The following is a 24561-nucleotide window of genomic DNA, read 5'->3' on the forward strand; positions in this document are numbered from 1 at the left end:
AGGGAAAGGATCAACGTGAACGTGCATAAGAAAGAGTGAACAAACAAACAACAAATGCACCAAAAAAACATAACACCTGACCTGGCTTTTTTTTACCTCTCCCGGCCTCTGTATTTTCTAGGCCTAAATAAAATTGCTTCAGGAGCTCTGATTGCGCATTTTTTCCTTATATAACGTTCAGTCCGACTTTGCCTAGAGTGTATCACCATTTTTCTTTGTTTGAAGTAATTTATCGAAGTATTTTTGTCTTCAACCTCTTACTCGCGTGGGATACGCGCGAGTAATGAGCCGATTTTCACGCACTTCACCCTGAGTCAGCTGTTTTACAAAAAAGAACACGCACGCGATAATTCAACATGGCGGCCAGCGCGAAAGATGAACTTGGTAAGTGATTTTGCTACTATTTCACCGATAAATTTTACACCAGTCACGGTTAAATGATAAACAGAAGTCAACGAATGTGTTGCCAATGTTTGTTATTTATAGAACTACTGGAGAGAGTTTTTCTTCGTATCGCATCAGCTGAAACAGATGACCAGCTTGAGAAAACTGTGGGGAATTTCTTGAGCCCCATTTTGCTAAAAGTTGCAAGTCCACACCAGGAGGTCAAAAATAAGGTGAATGAAAGGGCAGTAATTATATTTTCGTAAACTTTATGGGTAGATTTGCGATCACTAGTCTTTAATTAAATAAAGAATCACACAGTTGTTGATTGATGACACAGGAGCACTTTAAGGTTAATCTTAAACTCAAGCTTATAAAAGCTTCATTTCTTCTGAATCTAGGTGATGACTTTGCTGACCCATCTCAACAAGCGTTTAAAAAGCCGACCAAAGATTCGACTCCCAGTCGATTCACTATTTGCACAATATCAAGTGAGTTTAATTTTAAGATTTTAATTTATGCTGTGGTTCAATTTTATCCTTGGTTTAATTTTTATTTTCCTTTGTTTTTGGCTATGGTAATGTATGATAATCAGTTTAAAACAAAGAAAAATAAAAATTAGACCAAGGACAAAATTGAACCACAACATTTACATCAAAATGATGTTGGCAAATTGGGAAGGGGCTGGTGTGGAACTCACCTCTTCCTTCTTTTTTTCTGAACTCACACGTATTCATGTATTCCAAAACTGGTGGAGTTTTATAAAGTCAGGGTCCAAAATTTAGGGGGGGTCACTATAAAGACATTTACCGAAACTGGAAACTGCACATGAAAAGCTTCTGGCACCCAGGGTGAGATAGCAACATCTTACAACCTTAAGATCTCGCAAGTTACAGGTGTTATCTCACCACTTTGTTTTAAACCCCTTGCCAGTCACCCATGACTTATTCTCTGTGCAGTCATTTTCAGGGTCAAAATAGCAGCCAGCTGCCGGCACTTTGAACACACTTGCTGGCACCTTTTTACCGAAGAAAAAGAAAATGTCATGCTTTGATTGGTCAACTAAAATCGAAGTCGCTGTAATGTTGTGATTCCATATCAGACAATAAAGCAGCCAAGAAATGTTTGAAAAATGTTTTGGAAAAGTTTTAAAATGTTTAGAAACAGTAGAAAAAGGTTTGGAAATTTAAAGTGTGCTGCAAAAGTTGAAAAGGAGAATTCTTGTTCAACGTACGCATTTGTTCAAGAATGAAACATACAAGTTTGTCGAGACAGACTGTTGCGTTACTGCCTTTATGTTTCTGCACGTGTAATCAAGATTTCTTTCACACAAAAGCTTGTTTTGTATTGTTTGTGAAGCCTTTTCACTTATTCAAATCAGAGTCAGTTTTGTATTCACGAATTTCCCATGTTGGTGCTCCGCCCTGGTTTGTGAGTGAAGAAGCATGATGGTTTGTTTTATTTTGGCCGTTCAAAGCATCTGTTATGTGCGAAATATTATCAAAATCACTTAATATTTTCAAGTTTTCTCAAGAAAGGCAGTGAAACTTCAATTCAAAAAAATTTTGGCCACGTGCTAGGCAATTGGTTCTTGGCAGATTTGGTTAAAGTTATTAGTGTAGCAGTACACACAAGCAATCGCGGAAAGTGAAAAACAGTGATTATTGACAGCTGGGAAAAGATAAGCTTTGACAAAAAAAACCTACAGATTCAGACTAAAAGCTGTGATTTTATTTTGAACCCTGATCTTACATGTAGTATCTTTCTAATGACAGGATTGACCTCTGATCTGCGCTGATTCAGTTGCTTATGGTATAACTGCTGAGTGTAAACTCTGTAAACTAAAGAAATGTTTTCCCCTCCCCCCTCTACCCAGGCAGAAAATAATTTTGGCAAATCTTAACAGAGAATTATGCAATGTAAACTACAAAATCTAATTGAGGCAATTAATGTCAATGGATAAGTTGCTTGTTAACCCAACATTTAATGTGTTGAACATCATCTTGTAGGATTCTTCAGTCCCTGCCTTTGTTTCTGTAAGTAGATAATAATTTTTTATTTGTACACAAATTAAAATCAAATTCCTTTAAGTATTGCTCAAAAGACTTAGAACTGATAACCATTAGCTTTCTGGTTCTTGGAGTCCCTTGCATTACTGGAAGTGACAAGAGATGCCAGTATTTGCAGTTAACAGTTTGGTTTCTTTCTTCACCTATCATGAATGTTGTAGCATACTAGAAATAATATTTATAATTGTAATCTTTTGATTGGTTTTTAAGTTGCATAGTTTTAAATGAACTCAGCATCAGAATCAATGGAAGCACTAGGAAGTTTAGAAACAAATGTCAAATGCAAACAAACCACTGGAAGATGTAACTTTGAAAAACTGAAAGAGACTCTATCAAGAGACTCTAGCTTGTGGTTCAGCCAAACTTTGCACTTATTTAAGACCTAAGAGAAACATTTTTTCATAAAAATTATATATAGTCTAAGTTTTTTTTTTATCTAGGTCTGAAGTGATAAGCCTGTCTGTAATGCTAGCTAGAGACTGATAATTCTTTGTTTCACAGAATTTTGCCATCTTATACTTAAGAATGGGTTTCCCCAGACTGCCAATTGACAGACAAGTGCAGTTAGCACCACAGCTAATAAACTGCGTCAGTGGAAAACCCTCACCTCAACAAGACTGGTGAGTTGATTAATATGGGCTCTCTTTTTATGCAATATTAAGGCTATACCTGATAACTTTTTGTGGCACCACATAAAGCTATCTGTGTAGTATGAACAGCAACGGTGTGGGGTAGCACACGCCATTCACGTACATCGAACATCATGCCAGTACATGCAGTTTGGATAAGATACCCTGGGTGCCAGAGACTTTTCTAGCCCAATTTCTGTTTTCTGTCAAGTCTTTATAGTGACCCGCGCTTTCCCACTCGTGGCTTCCACCTACGGCCGAAGATGTGTCGGCCTTCGGCCAACACTGAAAATTCCTGCCGCACTCGAGAAAAACCTCTGGTACCCAGCAGGGTTGTCACTAAGATTTCAAGTTGCCGGGTAAACACAACAAGTAGGCGGGGAATCAAACGGCTAGGGATTTCTTTTGGTTCTATTTTTCTTCTATTTTCCAATAAAAGTAGCCGGGAGCCACTCTCTTAGTAGCCGGGGAAAATCCCCGGGCCCCGGCTGTTAATGACAACCCTGTACCCAGGGTATGGATAAGATCAAGGCTTGGTGCACTAAATTCCAATCCTCGCTTTTGAATATTTACTCAGTGTGTTACAGTATTCACTCCCACTTATTTACTTCCGTGATGGGCCGAATAGGCGTTCAAACTGCACCAAATTATGGCACAATGCCTATCTGATATGTGACACTCCACTTTCAAGATTGACACTAATTTTGGGTTATCTTAATCCTGCTTTAAACAACTGGTTCCTGATACAGTAAATCTTCCAATTTTTATCTTTGCTTTATTTTTAGCCTTCTTCAGCTGGTTTTGCCAATTTTAGGCCAAGTTAAGATTCCTGAATCTAAAGAAGACAGACAAAAGATGTTTGAGTTCACAGAGAAACCAGAAGTCATGCAGATATTATTGGATTTTCTTTTAGATGTTCTCTTGATGCCATACAGGTAAAGTTTATGTTAAAGGTGTGTTTTATGTTTCAGCATTACATTTACATTAAGCCTGTGTGTCTTCACAAAACTTTGAATTGTGTTTCATCTGATCCTTTTCATTACTTTGTTTACAGCACTACACCAAGGCAACCAATAGCTCCAACTGATTTACCTTCAGGATCAAACACAACAGCAGAAGCAGACCAGTCTTCAGCTATGACTTCTCAGTCTGTAGCTCCTCCAGGGCTTAGTACAGCAGCGGTAAAACGTGTAACTGCAGACTCGCCAATGGAGCCTAACACACTGGAACAGGTGATAATATGCATTAGACATTATATATGTACTCTGGAATTTGTCTACAATTTTAGAATTGCCTCGAATAGCAAAAAATATTTCAAATTTTATAGTGCTGCCTGTAACATAGCACCTTTTTGGGGTGTTCCTCTTTTGGAAAGGGAAAGGGGTGCTTTTTGTATTTTTCTAGTGTACAGAATATTTCAATGCCTTTTTGGGTGGATAAGACAAGGCCTCAAGTGACTCCTGAGCTAATACCAAGTTTTTCTCTTAATCCAGGCAAACTAAATGGAGAATCTAGCCATTTACCAGAAGTCTTTGGAGCTTTTCCAGGCTTCATTTTTTTTCAGAAGAGTCTGCCTCAAAGAAACGATTTGATTTTACTTTATTATTCTTTTTTTTTTCAGGTAAAGCTTGGAGTTCTCAAGTTTCTGGCTTCTGATTTATTTGAGCCAACTGATGTTCTCTGTCATTTCATTGTTGCAACTGGAGACACTAGACATAGGTATGTTATAATACAGCAGCTGTATATTAAATAATTAGCATTGCAAATCAATAGCAGCACCTTGTACAAGAGTCATTTTAATAATATTATTACTAACAGTTGATTCAATAAATTAAACAAAAAAATCTTCTAGTCAACAGTGATGGATAAAATTATAGAAAAAATGGTTCTCACATTTCCGACAGCATCTGTCTTGTTCATGAATCACCTTGGCCATAATCACAAAAGTCCTTCAGCTTGGGTCCTAGGTGATCCCGTGATCAAGAAGGACAGATGCTACTGAAAATTCGGGAATAACTTTTTTCTATTTTCCCACTGCTATTGTCTTTGACTTTGTATTGCTTTTGCACAGCGAATGAATGTGTTTGCCTAATGGCATTTGATCTTGGTTTTGTTGAGGCATTTTGTTTATTTACATAGTTTTTTTCCTTTGTTCTGATGTATCAAACTAATTTTTGCCAACAGTTTAACAGATACAGGGGATTATGAACTGAAGAGAATTGCCAGGTGAGAGTGATCTTCAATGTTGCTCATAGCCACTTTTGATGTTTCCATTATGGGTTCCATCCTTACTTTTATTGTTCAATTAATTGTTCTGATTCAATGATTGTAATTAAAAATTAATTGGGTTCTTTTGTTGTCTTTAAAGATCCACAGACTTTGAGAATCCCAAGGTTGTAAGCAAGATGTTTGGCATCTTTCAGGGAACCACTACAGGATCAACACAGCAGGTACAGATTTTGATTTTTTATGATGATCTTCAAAGACCATAAAATAAATGAATTTTGTGTGTGCACAAGACTGTGAAGGGTCATAGTGTGGAAAGTGGATGACGAAGGGGAGTGTGACTTTACTGGGTGCTGAGAAGTTAAGTTTCATCATGAGTACCACAATCTCATGGTGGATTTTTATTATTAATGATAATAATATTATTAATATTATTAATTATTATTATTACTCGGGCATAGGGTCAGGTTGGGGTCAGTGCTCAGAAACTTTGCTATTGTGTATCAACAATCGGAGAAGTCTATTGTTTTACTTTGATATACTGTATTATGTATCTATCTGGTAAAGGTTGCTAATACCTTTTTAACATAGCTATTTAACCCAAAAGGCAACAGAAGTGACACCTGATCAACGGAGGACTCCCGCTGGAGTGCGATTGAAACAGAGAATATATCCATACCTTTTAAGGTCAAGAAAAGCTGCTGATCAGTTTCCTGCCTGTCTGCAGGTACATAAGCCATATTGCTTAACCTTTTAAGTCTTAAGAGTGACCAACATCAATTTTCTCATAACATTATCAATGGACAATCAGTAGGAAAGGCTATGAGAATTGATATAATGATCACCAAAGAGGTAATGCTTTGATCTTTTTTCAAATTCTCTCAACTAATTCTTCAATGAAATGTAAAGACCTCAGTATGGAGAATTTGAATGTGGATATTGCTGGGGCTTAAAGGATTTCAGATTTGACTTTCGATTAAACAGTTACCTATTGGTTAAAGGCAAAGGCCTTTATGCCTTTCCACTGCTTGTCATTTGATGAGGTAATTATTTCACAGACCTGTTCTGAATGGTAGTGTGGATTGTGAAATTTTTTCTGATGGCAAGCTGTAGTTTTTTCATATTGATTGTTTTTCTTTTTTAACTTGCAAAGTGAATTGAGTATTAATACAACTTGATATGTATGTGTACAAACAATAAAAACAAGTGTTAGGAAGCTGTAGAGAAAACAGAAGATTTGAATGATTTCCCTAAAGATGACATTGCATCAAGTCACAACTGACAGAACATCCAAGAAACAAGAAAAAAAAGAAGAAAAAATAATTCACTGCCATTTATAAATGATGTAATGTTGACTTAACACCACAACATATGGTACAAGAAACTTATTTGTCATTGGTTTACTTTTCCTTACATTATTGTTGTTTTAAACAGATAATTTTTGACAGTTTGTTTGGAAAGGAGCCAAATGCCAAACTGAGACTGTATGCTGTTCAGTTTGTTCACCATGTGTGTTTGTGGAGCTCGGACAAGATTATCACCATGATGGGTCCTGTACTTCTTAATGGAATGACTAAACTTATCAGTGAGGATAAACAGGTTTGAGAGAGAGAAAACTCACTGTTTCTTAATGTGTTTTGTGTTTGTTCCATGCTCTGAGATCATGACTGTACAATAAAAAGTAAATGTTCTGCAGTGTGTATCTCATGCAGAATCCCAAAATGCCCAATCTGACTCAAAGACAAGGTTTGTAAAGCTTTTATATGACTATGTTGGTTCATTTACAGGATCCAAAACTAAGAAGGTTGGCATACACAGCAATTGGAAAACTGGCAAAGTAAGTTTTCAAAGTTTTGTCAATCTTTAGGATCAAGTTTTAAAACCAAATTTGCTTTTCATGCTATGTTTACTTTGCAATCAGGCGAATTCCTGTGCTTTTCTGCAAAGATGTTGCACTTATTCAGAGGCTCTTTCAAGCTCTTTGCCAGGTTGGTATGTCTCTGCTACCATGAGGTGGTTATTTATTATGCTTCATTTATGTTATACTGAGATGTCTTTTCATGGTAATTTATTAGGACTAAAAAGTTTTGCTTATGAATGCCTTGTGACCTGAGCAAAAATCTTGAACATTCTTTGAGGATTCTTATAAAAAGTATTTTAAAGCAGTGTTATGCAAGATCTTTAATTTATCCCTCTGTCAAGGGATCCATGGATATCATGTTTTGTTTCCTGCTCTAACACCCAGGTGCAGATATTACTGTGAGGACAAGGAGGAGGTGGAACATTTCAGGATGTGTTTGATCTTCTGACTCTATCTTCCATCATATTGAAAGCTCCGCTGGTATCCTGGCCTAATAATGATGCCTTTTTTTCAGGAAGAGTCTGACACTCGCCTCGCAGTCCAAGAAGCTCTCTCCATGATGGCCCCATCCTACAAGAATACTGATAGTACTATCTTAGCCCTCATAGAGGCACTTATACTTAACTATGTGCAGCAGGTACCTGCCTTTTACAATACCAACAACAACTTATCACTTCTAGAGCCAATGATCTGACTTGCCATTAAAAATCATGTTCTAACCAGCAGCGTAAGAACATGCTTTTGGTAGAGTGGGCTAAGCGCCTTGTTTTGTGTTGAACTGAGTTGTGTTAAAAGCTTAGAGCAAGTGTATCTACAGACAGTACAGTTATTTGTTTCTGTAGGATTGTCTCAGTTTATACATGCAGTGACAGTGAACAGTTTCAAAAGACTTTGCTGATAAGTCTCTCTTGAAATTTGATCATCTGTTGCCAAGTGATGTGGTAAGAAATTTGTCTTCATTTTGTGGTCATAATAAATTTCTCCTTTCTTCTGCAAGGATACCCACCAAGCGAGACTTGTTGCTGTGCAGTTTGCCAATGCTGTGTTTCCTCGAACTCACATACCATCACGATATGTGTGTATGCTTGCTGTGGCTGATCTGTAAGTCATCACCTTAACAATCATACATGTAACATTAATATCCTTTTAATGAAATAAAAAGCCAATAATTGAGAACTACTTAATCGGCAACAAGTTTCTTTCCCCAGGGATCTATGATGAGCCTTTTCTTTTATACCAAAAAACGGAATAAAGTTACTGAAATCCAGAATAGTTAAGATTCAACACCGTTAAAAGAGAGCCACTTTTTTCAAGTTTAGTGAATTGTTCACGGGTCCTTTGGATCATCCACAGTGTAAAAGGTTTTCAGTATTTTTAATTTTTTAATTGGCAGCTAAATCTAGTAAGACATGTTCAATAGCAGCATAACTACTGTTCACAGTTCGTCCTTAACTGGCTCCTTACATTTGAAGACTTCTATGTCTCTGCCAAAGCAAACATTTCAGAGCTTTACCACCGTCTTTGCTGTACGTTTTCTTACTGTAGAAAAGATGATGTAAAGGAAGAAGCCAAAAAAGGATTAAGAGCAACACAAGTTCATGACAAAGAATTGGCCGATAATGACAACTCTGAGGAAATCCTTCTGCCTGCTTTTCCTGAGTTGGTGTCATTTGTGTCTCAGAAGGTAACAAACCCTATGATCAAAATTTAAATTCTCATTTCTTGCTCAAATGCAGCGCTTATACAAGCAGTGGGGTGGTTAGAAGGTGATAAAATAGGAAGCAAATTCATCTTCTGTGATCATGTCTTTATTTCTGATCACCACTCTGTTGTGCAAAGCATTTACATTACTTCGAGACATTTGACGTTTAAATTTTTAACAAAGAAAGACTGCTTAAATAGTAATTTAATTGCATTAAAAATGATACTTCTTACCAATAACGTAAAGTTACCCTCTTGACTGAGCTTTGTTTTCAAATGGAATGAAATGCGAATGACTATAATTAGAGAGCATGGTTATGGATAATAAACACGACAGTCTAGCAGAATAAAAGCGGGAAAATCTCTTTTCCATACACTTACAACATCCTTTAATCATGAGATCACTTTAACATAACTGTTGGAGAACCTGTTTTGGAAAAGGATTGCAAGGACTATTAAAAATAATGTTATGTAATATATCTTGTTGATCTAACTTTAGAGCCATCAAAGACTGCGAGGTAAACATTGCTACACAGCCGGTACCACAGCACTACCTTTTAATCCGCCTGTATTTTCACAGGTAGGGAAATTTATTTGGGTTGGGTGATCTTAGTAGTATGATGGAGACGTTTTATTCCTCTTTTTTTCAAAGATGATCATGCGTAAACTAACTGAAAGCTGAATCATATTACCTCACCACCCCCCTTAAACAGTATCGTGAACATGCCAACTGTAGTGCTTAGTCTAGACTATCAGCGCTCGGTTTTTGCCTCGGGAACTAGCGCGAACGCAAAAGTACTCGAATATGGGTGAAATCGCCTCCTGCGAGGATGCCTCCCTTTTGGGTGTCACCTCTCCTCGCGGGTGGATATCGCGTGTATTTAGGCTATTGAGAAGATAGGTATGCATATTAATTGATCCATATGGTCTTGAAAAGGCTGATCAACCTACTGTAGGTTATGGAACTCAGGCTCTACTCCACAGGCTTTATTAAAACTTTAAATGTTCTGAAGGTCTTAAATAAAACGTTGAGCACGCTGTCAGAGAAAACAGAGCTAGTTTTTTGTCTCGTACAACTTGTTTGGGATGACGTGGTTACTCTTGAAGCCAATGCCCCCACTTGACATTTTCTTTGTTGCTTGTATCAGGTTCTTTTATATTTGCAAAGATGTCTGGAACACGCAGCAGGAGTAACTGAGGAGGACAGAGTCAAAAACTGTATTCTTCCTTCTGTCGCTAAATATGTGAAAAAACTGTTAATGGGTCCTGACTCGAAAGGTGCGTGTGATCACTTTAATCTGTTACCAGAGAACAAGACTCTTGGACTAAAGAGAGTAGAAGAGAAGCAAACAAAGCTGAATAAAGAAGCAACATGCTCAATACGAGAAAAATTGAAACCAATCTTTGCAGAGCGAGTTGTTCCTCCTCGTTATTAGTTAGTTGGTGTAAAATTACGCCCATTTTTTGAATTTTAAGACTCAAAGGCATTTTTAACGTTTTGAATTTTAGATTTTTCATCAAGTACAATGGGAAAATATATTGAGCTTTCAAGACAAGCACTTCAGCCCATTGGAGGTAAGTAGCGAGTCGTTGTAACTCAACTTCTTGAACACGCTTACAGTATCATATCATTGAGTTTGAGGAAAACTGAAAAAAAGTTCCATCCTGGCTAACTGTATACACAGCTGAACAAGTGAAGGGTTAAGCCAACAAGATGGCGATATTTTAGCGTAGTCTGAAAAATAGACATTTTTTTGTAATATGAAGTTAAACATGTTGAACTTGTGTGCAACGCAACTTGTCCCCTCAATTTGTGTTGCGCAAATATATAAACGCAGATATAACGACTTGCTCCTGTAGCTAATCAATAAAACATTTCCCCGGCGCACGATTTCTCGCCTAACTTTGTCGAAATCGCTGGCTTTTCATGATAATCGTTGCTTTTCTTTTAGGGGCTGATCTTCATGCCGTCGCTCTTTGCTGTCTTCTTCAAGTCATTGCAGTGGCACCCAAACTGTTAGCTGGAATATTTCATGAAAAACTTGATTGGATCAAGGCAAGTTATTTTTTTTGAGAAACGGGAATACAAGCAAAGTCACAAAAACTGATGTAGAGTTTTCATTTGAACAGTCAATTTTTAAGATTCCATTTACAGCACAATAAATAGCACCGCGGGAAAGCACTTGGAAAGGAAAGTATTTGAATGGTCACATTTAGGATTTCGTTTAGTTAGGATTACGTTTTGCAGCTGTTTGCGTGAACAGTACCTTTTTTTTAGCACTACTGAGAAACTCATCTGTATGGACAACTTTGAGGGAACGCTTTGACACTATAGCCACCTTTTACTGCGCCCACTAGCTTGCGATTGTCGTTCTTTTTTTAGCCACAGCGTAGAAACCTTGAAACAGGTTAAACGTTAGGACGTGTCCTACTACAAAGTTGCATGGTCTATTAATCGCTTTGAGGAGACCGTTCCAGACATATCTAGCTGATTCCGATGGTGCCCAAGTCGCGATATCTTTCTGTGTAGTCTCCGAAATATGGCCACTTCCAATCACCAATTGAGCGCAAACTTTTATTTTGTAGAGTTTTACATTCTCAAGTAGAGAAGATGCCCGACAGTACGCTGGTCAGTTACTAGCTGTTGTCACGTGCACAATGGGCGAGAATTCGTTTTTAAATGTGATTAAAGAACTCAACAAAGATCTTGATAGCGAGGTAAAGTTTATTAAAATAGATTTTGTGAATAACTATAAGATACTTGCGACTATCTTTATTTACGAAAGTTTTCATGAAATAATTAAATATAGCGCTGTATAGTGTTCAACTGAAAAATAAATGAAAAGACAATTTGAAGATATCGATAAACATATATGTGAACTGTGCATGAAGCATGCAAAAGGTGTGTCATAATCTTTCCAGTCACCTTTTGCCGTTAAAAACACCAAAACGTCAAAACTCGTTCAGACGTGATCTGGATTGGGGAACCCATTTTTGTGGCTGACAGGATCTAACATTGTATCTAACTGGGAAAGACAAAACATCTTGACGCCAGTTTTGCGCTCGTAATATACCCGGTGATGGTGATTATTTTCCTTTTTTGGGCAATTTTTGGACTAAATCCAACATATACTGGTTATTTGTAGCAATCTGAGATGCAACTTGGTTCAGTGAGTACGCTTGGCTTCATCATAGCACGATACCTGTATGAAGAAGGACTAAAAGCTGTTAACAGAGGTGAAATGTTGGTGGAAGACATGGAAATCGAAGGATCTGCAGACACCGCCATTAGATGCATGGACCTTCTCAGGCAAAGTGTAGAAAGAATAGGTTAGACACTTAGATTAAGAGTGTTCCTTTTCCCCTACAATAGTAATGTTATGATATGAAGAAAAGGAAAGGTACAGTGTGAAATAGCCAGTTCCAGGCTCCGAGATAGTGTTGAAGGCGGAACGCCAAAACCGCGTGGAGGCTGGGGAGGGACGCTGGTTCGCTCTTTTACTTCTCGCCCTCTTTTTAAATTTTTCGCGCGTCTGCAATCACCGAGAGCCGAGCACAGGCTAAGCGTGAAAGTAGTATGAGTTCTCTGGTTTTTCCTTTTTTACAATTAGGCTTTCTTCGGGCATGTAAGAGCCACTGTTTTTTCCCTCCTGTTCAAGGTTCCTAATTTGCAGAGATCGTGAAAGCTTGTGTAGACTGCGAGCAGTCTCTCTTTTTCTTGAGATTTAGTGAGAGCCATCAGTCATGCGCGTGGCCATTTGCGTGTCTCGCGTTTTGCTCGACGGACTACAGAAAAAAGAGAGATTGTTCGTAGTCTAAAGCTTGTGCAAAAACTGACACGCGGGGGCTGGGGGGAGTAGAGGTCACGCGTGTCGTGTTTTCGCGACATCCCTGGGTGTCTAGCTGAGAGACACAGGCCATGTTTTTCATACCATTGAAAAGCAGCTGTAATTCCTTTTTTTCTAGTCCTTAAAGTTTGCCGATTGCGCCTTGTTTAAAAAACTGTCTTTCTTTTTCAGTTAGACTTATCAGCAGTCGAAATGCATTAATAACTTGTTCAGCTTGTAACTCCATCGCTGAGATTGGACGTAATGGACCACTTCCTCTCCCTGCAGGAGTAGAGACAATGGAACAAGGTTTGTAACGTCCCCCTCCCGGGTTGTTGTCGGATTAAAGAATATGACAAAAGAGTAGTTTGAAGCAGTTTTATGCTTTGAAATAGGAATCGAAACTCCCAAAAAGGTGGAATGAATCGGAAAGCCCAAACAACTTATTAACCCGTTTTTTTGCTGCCCGAACACTAGTTCACGCCCGTAGTTATAAATACCGTATTTTGTTGTTAAGTGACTTTTTTGTGCTTTTGTTATCGTCAGAGAATACAACGCCTGTGGAGGATGAAAGTATCAGCAAGTTAACTGTGGTAGATAAGCTACTCGATACTCTGCAAAAGACTAAAGAGAATAAGGTATGTACATGATTGTTTTGGGTCTCAGTCCTAATTTTGATATGACGGGTGTGTTAGTGTAGTAATAGGATGAAAATGATAGTAATAGTAATAAGCATAACAATGGGTTTTGTTAAAGCAAGTTGTCTGAACACTGCATTGTATTTGGTTCTTCACACAAAAGAAACATTAGCTATGCCTCTCTGCCCCGCTTCGTTTTAAACATGAAAGGTTTTTAAAAGTAGTATAGTAGCTTCAGAATTAAAGCCTTTTGTGCGATTGGGAGAAAACTATCCAGATAAACTTCTTTATAAAAAGGCAAACTTCACCTATACAACTGTGCAACTTCTGTATTTAGTCTGCATATCCAATTGTTCACGTTGGTTTAGTTACATCGCTGTCGTGTAGTGAACTGTTCTTTTTTATTTGGTAGGTGAAGGAGAATGCTACTCATGCCCTCGGGTTTCTTTTGGTTGGAGATGAGAAATTCCCACATCATAAAAAGCTTATTGATGGATTGTGTGAAGCCTCTAAGGTAATGACGACCTACTTTTGTTTCATGTCTTTCCAGCCTTTTGGAAACCAAGGAAATAAAAAAATCCAAAGGGAAACGATATGTGTATTAATGTTGTTATTGGTGTTTGTCTACGGGTTGTAGCTCTTTCCGTCTTTAGTTACAGTTGCCTTTCAATATTGTTGTCAATCAGACATGATAGCTAATCATTTTTTGTGCTTTTTTAAACCGGATACGTTTGTTATGTGGCTGTCCTCAGATTCGTCAAGTTGAGCTTCAGTTCACAGTTGGGGAGGCCTTATCATGCGCAGGAGCAGGTCGAGCATCGGAAGTTGCACGTGATCCGTGGGCAGTGGAACAACTTCAAAGCACTGACTGTGAAGAGGTGAAAGGAACCATGCAAGAATTGATTGACATGATTATCAAGAAGTATGCCACTAACACAGCCCCATATGTTAGGCAGGTTGGTAAAATCGTCTTTGTCTAAATTGATTGTTCTTTTTGTTGTTTCATTCTTCATTGCGGCCAAAGTCAAACTCGCCAAAAAATTCGAAATTTCGTTTCTTAAAAACAAGTGCTACCATACAACAGAACGAAATCTTTGAGTGAATTGTGCTCTATGGTATTTTTTGTTCGTGGTGTCTTATGTATTTCTTTCTTTTCTCAAAAGGCTTCATGCATCTGGTTGTTGTCTCTCGTAAAGTATTCTGGAAATCACAATGTTGTTCAGGTTTAGTCAAATTTGTTGCTTTGTTATTCATTAATATATCAAATACACTCTTATGACCGTTTAATTTAATACAGTTAAAAGAAAACGGTTCCATAAAAATACAGGGAGAATCAATTGCTAAAATTTAAGTTTAATCTTTTAGGATACCTGACACTTTCGTCTAATGTTTTAGCCAGCGGGAGAGAGGATTATTCAGCTTATAAGCTCCAGTCAATTTCAACGCAAAACCAAATTTTTTGGACAAGAGTATTTTTTTGGCAATGAAATTGATCGCAGGGGCTTGAAGTCACTTTGTTGCTTGGGAAAAAGTTTCCTTTTCTCCACAAACGTTGAAGTTTAGCTCGCCTTGTAATGTTTAAGAAACTTGAAACCTTGTCAGTTTTTAACAGTTCTCACCGTCGATGAATAGGAACTTATTTGACAGTTTGACAACTTTTTCTTTAGGCAAACCTCAAAGAAATTCAGATGGTCTTCATGAACATGTTGTCGGAAACAGATGGTACGAGCTAAATAAATTTTCTGTTTAAGAGCACTAGGACTCTTTAGATCTGTACCTCTGTTCAATGCTAGAAAACTAACTAGTCATGATGGCGTTCTTCCCAACGTTTGCTTCTTTTTTATCAGCAAAGACGGAGAGGGTTCTGTTAGCAGTTGGTTTGAAGTTTGTGGTTTTTGCTCAGATCTAGAGACTGTGTCTTTCAGTACACAGAATCGTTTACATTGTCCACTCTCTAGGTTCCCATATACTCCATGTACCACGTGGTCTATCCCTCCCCTCCCTGGCAGATATCATCAACTGGGTACAGGGAGAAATTGTTAATATTATAAGTTTCTCACTATCTTGGGACATTGGGTATAGTTTTGTACCATAACAGGGTGCAAAGAAAGTTATTTTTACAGCTTACCATTTGGGCCAGCTGAAGCTAACATTTAAAACATCATTTCAACTAGTCCCAAAAACGTTTTGATGAGCCGATTGATTTCACGGTACTTCTGTAATTTAAATTCCTCAAAAAACTTAACTTGCCTGTCGGGCCAGTTAAAAACAGAATGTACTAGCCCGATAGCAAAATCCACTAGCCCCATGCTATCGGACATTACTTTCTTTGTACGCTGCATAATCAACAAAGAATTTTATACCTTCCCTGTTTCATGATATTAAGTCGGTTGTTAACTTAGGAAAGGGAGTATAAAGATTAGGTGTTTCAGTAGACAAATATTTGTTTTTGTGTAATCCAGATCTTACCCAAGAAGTTGCTTCTAAGGGCCTTGGTCTTGTGTATGAGCACGGTGGAGAGGAAAATAAGCAAGAACTTGTGTCATTATTGGTCGATACACTGGCAACTGGCAGAAGGTAAATCAACCGAACGTTGAGCGGAAAGTACTTCTTAAGTACCGATTCTGAACAGTTTATTCTTCTGCCAATGTTTGTTATTCTTGGAAATCAAACGACTGTTGGGGCTAACGTTTCAATGCATGGATCAAATCCTTGACTTTGACAGTCGGAAAAGCCATTGATTTCTGACTTTGTGAAGGAAGTTTTTTATCTAAACCTTTTTTGCTCCTATTTGCTTGGTTTACTTAAAGGTTTTGTGGTGGACATTCCATTTGACATTTGCTGCTAGTTTGTGGCTTTAATAAAGTAATTTGAGCCAATAAATATCATAAGTCTTTCACCATTTTTTTTTTCAGACGTAACCAGCCTGTTACTGGTGAGACCAAGATCTTTGAAGAAGGAGCTTTTGAGCGGTAGGTGCATGTATTACAGTCAGATGTCTCCAAATTCTTTTCTTTTATCGTTAGCCTTTTGGTCATTTAGGTAAACAGTTTATTAAATGCTCTCTTAATCACAAAAATTATTCTGTTTTCATCCTTACGTCATCGCCGTTTGTTTTTTCATTTTGCTGAATGTCGTAGGGGTGGACTATCAACGTACAAGGAGCTGTGTTCTATTGCTAGTGATCTTAACCAACCAGATCTGGTTTACAAGTTTATGCATCTGGCAAATCACAATGCTCTTTGGAACTCGCGTAAGGTATCTGCCACATTCTAATGACAGTCTTTTCTTTACATTAGTGGTGCTGTAGACAACAGTCGTACTTTTTGGCACAGGATTCGGGTTTAAGTAAAGTCGAGCCTTCCGTAAACGACCATCCAAAATACAAAGATTTAGTGGTCGCTTATGGGATGTGGTTGCTTGCGAGAGGTCGGTCGCAGATGGAGGTTCGATTGTAGTATGGCTGGGTAACTGCAATAAGCAGCGCTTTTTGTTTGAACTGTTTTATTTCTTGGTCTCCTTTGTTTTAGGGTGCAGCTTTTGGATTCTCATCTATAGCAGCTCACTCCAGGGAGCAGCTGGAACCCTACCTTCCCAAAATCATTCCAAAGCTATTCAGGTAAATTATTAAAAACCAGCCCAGTCTTGTAATGATCAAACATCAAATCAGTAAAGGACGACAGTTCGTTAACGCTTCGACACACACCACTTCCAGACCTTTGTGAAATGAAGTATTGCGATGATGTCAGTTAACTAATGAGTCAATATTTACTAAAAGACTTCTCAAGTATATTGGCCTCCCGAATGATCAGAAATCTTTGCCGCGAAAGCTTGTAACCATTTTCCCTGTAGAGTGGCGGTTGGAATGGTGGGAGGCAATTCAAAACCAGCCAATTGCAAGATGTCTAACGACATTCGTACTGTTAAATTACCAGGTATCAATACGATCCTAATGTGAAGATACAGCAAGCTATGGCCAGCATCTGGGCGGCCCTTGTGCCAGAGACAAAGAAAACGGTGTGTTTTTAAATAAAACTTTGTTAAGAGGAACTAGTACTGACAAATGTACCTCAAAGCTACTAAAGCGGTTCATCAAAAAAATACGAGATGACTCCCAAGATCATTTGATGTCATCTGGAGGACTTTTTGCAACCCAAAGGTCTTCAACCACATATCACTGAATTGAAAATTAATATATGAAATGTTGGAATCATATTTTGAACTACGGATAAAGATATGAAAGTGAACATGATCTTCGCAGTAGAATGAACAACATACGCGGTTGTAAACACTGATGTAAAACAGCTCAAAATCGCTCAAGATATTTCATTCTTTTATGTTTAAACATATCGGGCAACTTTTTTGCACAGATGCTTGCCTACGTAGTGTTTGTCTTTCACATGTCATTGCGTTCGTAACTTGTTCTTTTATCCCTATACTTTTTAGGTCGATAAATATGTGAATGAAATACTTCAAGACTTGATGACCAGTTTAGAAAGCAACCTATGGCGAGTGCGCCAGTCCAGGTAAAAATGGAACTTTTAAGGTTCGTCTGTAAGTGAAGGGCCAAATTCTTCTGCAATCTCGTCCCCAGCGTCCCTCTCCTTTTCTGACTGGGAAAAGCCCTGGGGAAGAGATTGATTTTTTTGCTTCAATTGTTGACTCAGTCCTATCTTTCATTGCCTTTCTTTTCATAGTTGCATGGCTCTGAGCGATCTTCTCAGCGGTCGATCCGTAGATGACATGCTTGAATCAATCCCCAGACTTTGGGAACTATGTTTCAGAACACGTGATGACATAAAGGTTTGTTGACGTTTGTTGTAGCGAAGACATGATAGTATCTTGCTAATATTTTTTAACATTTTATGTTTTCCAAACCTTTTTTAACGTACTATAATATTTATTTCAGGAAACTGTAAGACAAGCAGCTGAAGTGGCTTGTAGGACATTAAGTAAGGTATGGGTTAAAATTTTTTAATGTCTGGTATATGAGACGCCTTTTGGCTTTGTCCCCATAGTTTTGGAACACAGCATATAGAGTGATTTCATTTTGCTAGATCTGTAAACAGCGACGTTTTAAACCACGGTATGTTGTCTGCCTAGGTTTCCATTCGTGTTTGTGATGTGAATCAGGGCAAATTAGGTGAAAAGGCTATCGCGTTAGTTCTACCGACGTTACTTCATAAAGGAGTTGGAAGTAAAGCCGAGGAAGTTAGAGCTATCAGGTATGAGTTAGAAAATTTTCATTTAACCACTTAAGTTCTTTTAAATCAGTTCACCCTTCACCTTACCTTAGCTTGTATTCTCGTTGAAATAACTACCTTTTTTGAGACACCAACGTAATTTAAACACACAAAATGATCCATCATGAAATATGAAATGCTATGGGAGAGAACTATCTAATCGTTTTGGGACTAGAAACAGATAAACGTTAGGAGGATGTTTCTTTTAATCTCATATATTAACCTCGGTGTATTCTCATTTTAACATGCAAGGCAATACACTTTTATCGTAACCTTAGGCTTATTGTATTGTTCTTGTAATTAAAATAAGATTAATCTTCCCGACGATGGAAAAATGGCCAACGCCCTTATCACTGTGCCTGATTAGTAGGATCTATTGTTTGACGTATCATGTTGCCATGCATATGTTGTGCTCGGGAAGCAATGTATTCCTCGTGTTAATACTTGTACAACCACATGGCCGAGTGTTGGACTGTTTTGGATTCGTTTGAACTCCTCATACGTAACAACACTTAACAATATGCAACATTACTAGATCCAACAAAATTGGACGATAGTGGATCCTTTTGAGCACCTTTAAAGTTGCAGAAGGAAACATTAGAAGACAATCATCTAACAAATTAAATATTTTTTCGTTATCGACAGCTTATCTACAATAGTGAAGATCAGCAAAAACGCGGTACGTTGTTGTTTTTATATTATTTTCTTTCTTCAGAAGGTATAGTGTTGCTAATTATTTGTGTCGTTATTTATCGTACTGGCGCTTTACTTATCAGTGCTGTGATTGTTTCCTCAGGGTGCATTGCTAAAGCCTCATATACCGTTGTTGGTGATAGCTCTTTTAGAATCTCTGAGTGGCTTGGAAAATCAGGTTTGAGCGTGTTTCAGTTTTCATTTGAGCGCGCTAAGCGCTACCAGGCAGACTAGTAGGAATTAATATGTCACGCATGGAAGACAAAGTATTAATGACAGACTAATGACAGTTTATTGCAAACGCTGAAGGGAAATTGTTAAACTTTGCAATGCAGTTTTCCTCTGTTTGTGCACACTGTTTTAAATAGTATCCATCAAACATTAAAAATTCGCTGGGTGACTAAAGATTGAAAGAATCATCAGAAATTCTTTGTCAAGTTTCAAGTTTTATAACTTAATTGTGCAAAGAATATCTAGTTTATTGGGTCACAATCTTTTGTAGATTCATTTCGTGCAAATACTAGTCACAATATATTTTCCAGAAACATTTTTATTTAACGCAAGGTACAAACGCTGTGTTTTTGATCGCTTTTTCAACAGTCAATGAACTATTTAAGTCTTCAGTTACATAAAAGTGAGGAAGTTCAAGAGAAGGTGGGCTTTTTGGCTCGTGTTATGTTCTTATTATTTCTGTTGGTTTTACCTCGCTACTTTTCTGAAAATGCCAATGCCTTTTTCTTTTTTTTTTCCGGTTCTTAGCTTGAAGGCGTCAGAATTGCTGCTTCCAAAATGTCTCCCATGATGGAAACCATCAACATGGTGAATATTAACATTATTGTTAAATGTCAGCTTTATATGTGCGGTTTGTAACTCGTTTTGATACTTATCTGTTCTGTTTTAGTGTGTTCAATATGTTGACAGTACAGTCCTGCCAGAACTCGTTCCCAGGCTTTCCGATCTGTTGCGAACCGGCATAGGACTGGGAACAAAGGTAACCTCATTTCGTTAATTTTTATGACAGTGGATTGCTGAGGGATAAGAGAGATGAGAAAATTTTAAAAAAATGAGTAACGCGATTATAATGTTTTTTAGGCAGGGAGTGCTGGTTTTGTTGTTTCCCTGACTATGCAGTGTTCTCAAGATTTGACGCCATTTGCTGGTAAGACTCCTTTTACGAGCAGTTTCTGTACCTTATTATGGTCTGTCCAGTTGGAACGAAAAGACGGTTACTAATGAATGTGAACGAACAAAATTGGTACGAAAAGTACATTTGTTGAGCTTAAATATATAACTGAATTATTCTTTTTCGCGTTTCTCCCCATCTAAATTATAACTGCCGCATGTTGAACTTGCTAACCATTTGGCCATTTTACATGAATGAGTATATTAATACAATAATATTTTTCCTCGTTTTTTAACCAACAGGAAAGCTTCTAAATGCATTGCTGTCAGGATTAAGTGATCGTAGCGCTTCTGTCAGGAAATCCTACGCCACTGCTATTGGACATTTGGTCAAGGTAACATCATACAGTGTGTTCACATAAGAAACAAACACGTTCAAACTTGTTTCATTCAATCTCATTCCTTACATGAATTTTATAACTATTGTGCACGTAGCGCCATAGATATAGCCTCCCCGCAGACGTCCTTTGGGGTTCGTTTGTCACGCATTCAAAATAGAAATGAATGCGTGACAAACGAACCCCAAAGGACGTCTGCGGGGAGGCTACCATAGATATGACTAATTGATGAATTGATCGCTTTTCAGGTCGCAAAGGACAGTAGCGTAGAGAAAGCTATTGATAAAATAAAGAACTGGTACTTTGAAAAAGAAGGTAACATTTACTGCTTGAATTGAAGAAATTGTTTCATCTCGCCTATCTAATGCTCTAATACACGACTTAATTTTCTTTCAGACAAAGGCCTGCGCTTAGCCTGCGGTCTTACCCTACAGGCCGTGTCGCGATATTCCCCGGATGTAATGAAGCGTCACGCAGCTAAAGCTTTGCCAGCGGTTTTCTTTGCTATGCACGGAATGAAGGAATCGACAGATGGAGGTAACATTGGCTAGTCATTGTCAGTGATAAAATCATGTTAACAAAGGCTGGCTAGCGCCACGTATTGTAACATTTGGATCAGCTGCTGTCTTAAATTTCTTCCTCGGGCTACTTCTGCTTGTATGAGAAATTGACTCGAGTAAGAACGCAATCTTTTCGTCATTAATTTAACGAAAATGAACGTAAAAGTTTGGAAAACTGGGAAGTGCTGCACGAACTCTCAATCAAAGATACAAAAAGATATTTTTCATTTAACAAATCAAAGCCGATACATTTAACAGACTCAAAGCAAGGAAACGTTGTCCTTGCAACCCATAATAAATAAGTCTTCCATCTTATTGGTGAATTGAACTTGTCAAGAGAGTTTTGCCCCAACAAGAAAGAGTAGGGTGGTGGAACAAAAGCAGAAGGTGCATAGTTTGAACTTCATCAAATTTCAGTGTAGACTGGTGTAAGGTGTGGTTATCTTTACAGGAAATAACAGCACGTCTTCTAATGAGTCACTATGGGAAGAAATTTGGCTGGAAAATACACCAGGTAACCAGGATATGTTATTATTTTCTATTGTCTTGGGACGATTAAATGGCTCAGATGCGAATACAAATGTATAATGACTGAGTTGCTCCCTTAGAAACAAGGATAGCAAGTGGCACACAATGATGAAGGATTCTCTACGTGGTCGGCGGGGAGATGGGCCTTGTAACAAGCAACTCCGGAGAGTGTTCAGAGCCACCTTACCAGGGTGGGGTGGGTCTGGCTCACTGCAGGTCTTGCAGCGTTGCCATGATCATGTGTTTGTAGTTTTTTTTATTTATCACGTGCATATCGTTTCAGGTACCGAGGCAGGCATAAGACTTTACTCAGATGAAATAGTCTCGATCACGTGTTCTGCGCTGACGTCACAGTCATGGACAACTAAGGCGCAGGCTGCTGTGACAATATCGGCCATAGCGCTGAAGCTTGGTAAGATTGTTAATTTAAAAGGTCTCCTTTTTTTTAGTTAAAGCCATGCTAAAACTAACATTTAATACCTTTATTGGTGGATGAAAGTTTTCGAAAACTCTCTCTGGAAGATAGCGAAAGAATTCTTGAAGGGAAATTTCGCCCACAGACTCAATGTTTTCATCTTACTTCGTGAGTTTTGAGACATCAGGGATGTTGTTTATTCTGTCGTTCATTTTGTTAGCTTTTTTGTTTTTTTCTGTTAACACTCCTTCCTTTCTGTGCTCAGGAAACTCTCTTTCCCAACCTTACCTTGGTCAGTTGCTTGGTGCTTTGGTCAGCGGATTGGCTGGCAGGACTTGGACTGGAAAAGTATGGGCTTTGATAACAGTCTTTCCTGCTCTTTTTCTTTTCATTTTTGTCAATAACTCTGGCTGTTTTTCACTCTTGACAAGTCGTGAAATTATTATCTCTTTCAGGAATCCTTATTATCTGCAGTTTCTTGTGTTTGTATAAAATGCAGGTATGTTAGGTATTACATGTTTCAACTAGCGTTAATTTGAGTTGTCATCCCGAAGAGCTCATCCATATCCTAAGACATTAAAGCCACTCATTGTAGCTTAAGGCACAGAAGCACAAACCTAAGATCATACCTAAATGGTCTCTATTATTCCCACCTCATTTCTAATGAAACATGCACAGACAGACGGGGAGAAATAAGATGCCTATTCAGATTGCTTAAGCGTTATGATACGGGTCAGAGTGTTTAACAAGCGTTTATTTTGTTAGGAAACCCATGGAGGAGTCCTCACCTAAAGTGGATCCTGATATTTCAAAAGTAAGTCAAAAGACAGAAAGGTCGATAGCGTAATCAAAGGATATAAATTGCTCAGTATGAAAGGGTTGTTTATAACAAGACTGATTGCGCCTCTTGGAAATGTCTGATTTATCCTTTGTAGATCTGAGTACTTCATCAGCAACTCGATAACGCTGACTAAGAAATATACCTCTTCCCTCACCATTCCTTCATACCTTCGTCTTCATTAAAGTGGCTTAATCCTGGTTAGGTTCAGAGTCATGCATGTCAAATGTGGCCTACACATTGAGAGTTGAACCTGCATGGTACGGCAAACTAAATATTGCTACCCTATCTCTCTTGGATAAAATGCTTTTTCATTGTAGGGTAACTCCAAAGCATGGAGTTACTGACCCCTGTTTGAATACCTTGCTGAAGAGAACCCGCTCTGTGGGACAAACTTGATCGGCGTCTCGTTAGTTACCACGCATTCTCTTTTTCTATAATGAAGGCCCGAAAGGTGCACTTTCCTTCAAGGGCCTTTTTTTCTATTTTCTTTTACTTGGTTGATAAGTAAATAGGATAAAGTAGATGTCAACAAGAAAGAAAAGATGAATTTGTCTCCTTACTTCAGGTATTGGACTCGATATACAAGGAATGCAGGAAAGAAAACCCCACATACAAAATGGCTGCATTAAAATGCTTTGGAGAAATCGTTCAGGAGTATTCTATTGACAGATTTCAGCAACTATCAGAGCTCCTCTTTCCTATCATTGCCCCGGTGAGTTTCTTGTTTTCTTCAATTAACGTTTTGTGTGCCAAATTAAACCTTTGCATGCGCTATTTTCTCCGGAGCAACGTATCTTCATTGTTTAAAGGTGATGTTAAACGAGGCGATTCGCATCGACGATTTTTAGCGTAAAACAGCATTGCAACATTGTTTCGAATGGTTACAACATTTTTCCAGCGTTGCAACGCTGTGTTGCGCTAAAAATCGTCGTTGCGAATCGTCCCGTGTAACATCACCTTAAGTTACTTTGTCCCTCCAGATGCTCGTACCACGTACCATTTATTTTTCTTAACCTCAAGCTGACCTCTTTTTTACGATCCACTCGCCTTTGAATTTAATTGAAAAAAAAGTGCATTTTTTTTCTGAAATAAAGTGAGTTTGCGTGAGAAATTTGTATTTAACAAGAACACCCAAATATTACATTCTATAGTTCAGTTAGTTCTATCTTTAAGACTGGCTCTTTGCTTTGTGTTCCTACCGTGCTATATACAATAAAATTCCGAAAATAAGCCCCTCCATGTATAAGCACCTCCAAATATAAGCACCCCAATCTCGTAACGCAAAAAAACCCTCCGTTACATCGCCCCTCCAAATATAAGCCCCCCGAGGGCTTGGAAATTGCCCTCAAATACAAAGTAAAACAAAGCAAAAACGGCAAATTTCCTTCCAGCTATAAGGCTAGCCCAATCGATTTTGAAACGCAAA

The 24561-nt window shown here is 38.2% G+C and overlaps 1 protein-coding gene across 1 annotated transcript in view; it reads left to right on the forward strand.

The window, feature by feature from the left end:
- The first annotated feature begins 329 nt into the window (after positions 1-329).
- The window catches only part of LOC140953914 (proteasome adapter and scaffold protein ECM29-like), a 25689-nt gene continuing 1457 nt past the window's right edge, over positions 330-24561 (forward strand). The window contains exons 1-53 of the mRNA XM_073403290.1: positions 330-384; positions 487-617; positions 786-875; positions 2394-2420; positions 2955-3073; positions 3868-4017; positions 4137-4314; positions 4704-4801; positions 5267-5308; positions 5451-5532; positions 5916-6035; positions 6743-6907; positions 7096-7145; positions 7230-7296; positions 7684-7806; positions 8167-8270; positions 8715-8853; positions 9370-9450; positions 10019-10148; positions 10380-10445; positions 10823-10926; positions 11457-11588; positions 12017-12200; positions 12890-13006; positions 13244-13335; positions 13748-13849; positions 14088-14291; positions 14499-14558; positions 15003-15057; positions 15798-15912; positions 16251-16307; positions 16476-16593; positions 16866-16954; positions 17271-17352; positions 17782-17861; positions 18033-18138; positions 18245-18292; positions 18439-18560; positions 19224-19257; positions 19375-19449; positions 19872-19925; positions 20031-20090; positions 20173-20262; positions 20364-20430; positions 20697-20788; positions 21040-21106; positions 21188-21328; positions 21803-21865; positions 22163-22291; positions 22560-22642; positions 22750-22793; positions 23060-23108; positions 23701-23847. Of these exons, the coding sequence (XP_073259391.1) occupies positions 357-384; positions 487-617; positions 786-875; positions 2394-2420; positions 2955-3073; positions 3868-4017; positions 4137-4314; positions 4704-4801; positions 5267-5308; positions 5451-5532; positions 5916-6035; positions 6743-6907; positions 7096-7145; positions 7230-7296; positions 7684-7806; positions 8167-8270; positions 8715-8853; positions 9370-9450; positions 10019-10148; positions 10380-10445; positions 10823-10926; positions 11457-11588; positions 12017-12200; positions 12890-13006; positions 13244-13335; positions 13748-13849; positions 14088-14291; positions 14499-14558; positions 15003-15057; positions 15798-15912; positions 16251-16307; positions 16476-16593; positions 16866-16954; positions 17271-17352; positions 17782-17861; positions 18033-18138; positions 18245-18292; positions 18439-18560; positions 19224-19257; positions 19375-19449; positions 19872-19925; positions 20031-20090; positions 20173-20262; positions 20364-20430; positions 20697-20788; positions 21040-21106; positions 21188-21328; positions 21803-21865; positions 22163-22291; positions 22560-22642; positions 22750-22793; positions 23060-23108; positions 23701-23847 (5052 nt within the window). The 5' untranslated portion in view covers positions 330-356. The remainder of the gene's footprint in view (positions 385-486; positions 618-785; positions 876-2393; positions 2421-2954; positions 3074-3867; positions 4018-4136; positions 4315-4703; positions 4802-5266; positions 5309-5450; positions 5533-5915; positions 6036-6742; positions 6908-7095; positions 7146-7229; positions 7297-7683; positions 7807-8166; positions 8271-8714; positions 8854-9369; positions 9451-10018; positions 10149-10379; positions 10446-10822; positions 10927-11456; positions 11589-12016; positions 12201-12889; positions 13007-13243; positions 13336-13747; positions 13850-14087; positions 14292-14498; positions 14559-15002; positions 15058-15797; positions 15913-16250; positions 16308-16475; positions 16594-16865; positions 16955-17270; positions 17353-17781; positions 17862-18032; positions 18139-18244; positions 18293-18438; positions 18561-19223; positions 19258-19374; positions 19450-19871; positions 19926-20030; positions 20091-20172; positions 20263-20363; positions 20431-20696; positions 20789-21039; positions 21107-21187; positions 21329-21802; positions 21866-22162; positions 22292-22559; positions 22643-22749; positions 22794-23059; positions 23109-23700; positions 23848-24561) is intronic.

The sequence above is a fragment of the Porites lutea genome, chromosome 12 (genome assembly GCF_958299795.1).
Source record: "Porites lutea chromosome 12, jaPorLute2.1, whole genome shotgun sequence".
NCBI lineage: Eukaryota > Metazoa > Cnidaria > Anthozoa > Scleractinia > Poritidae > Porites > Porites lutea.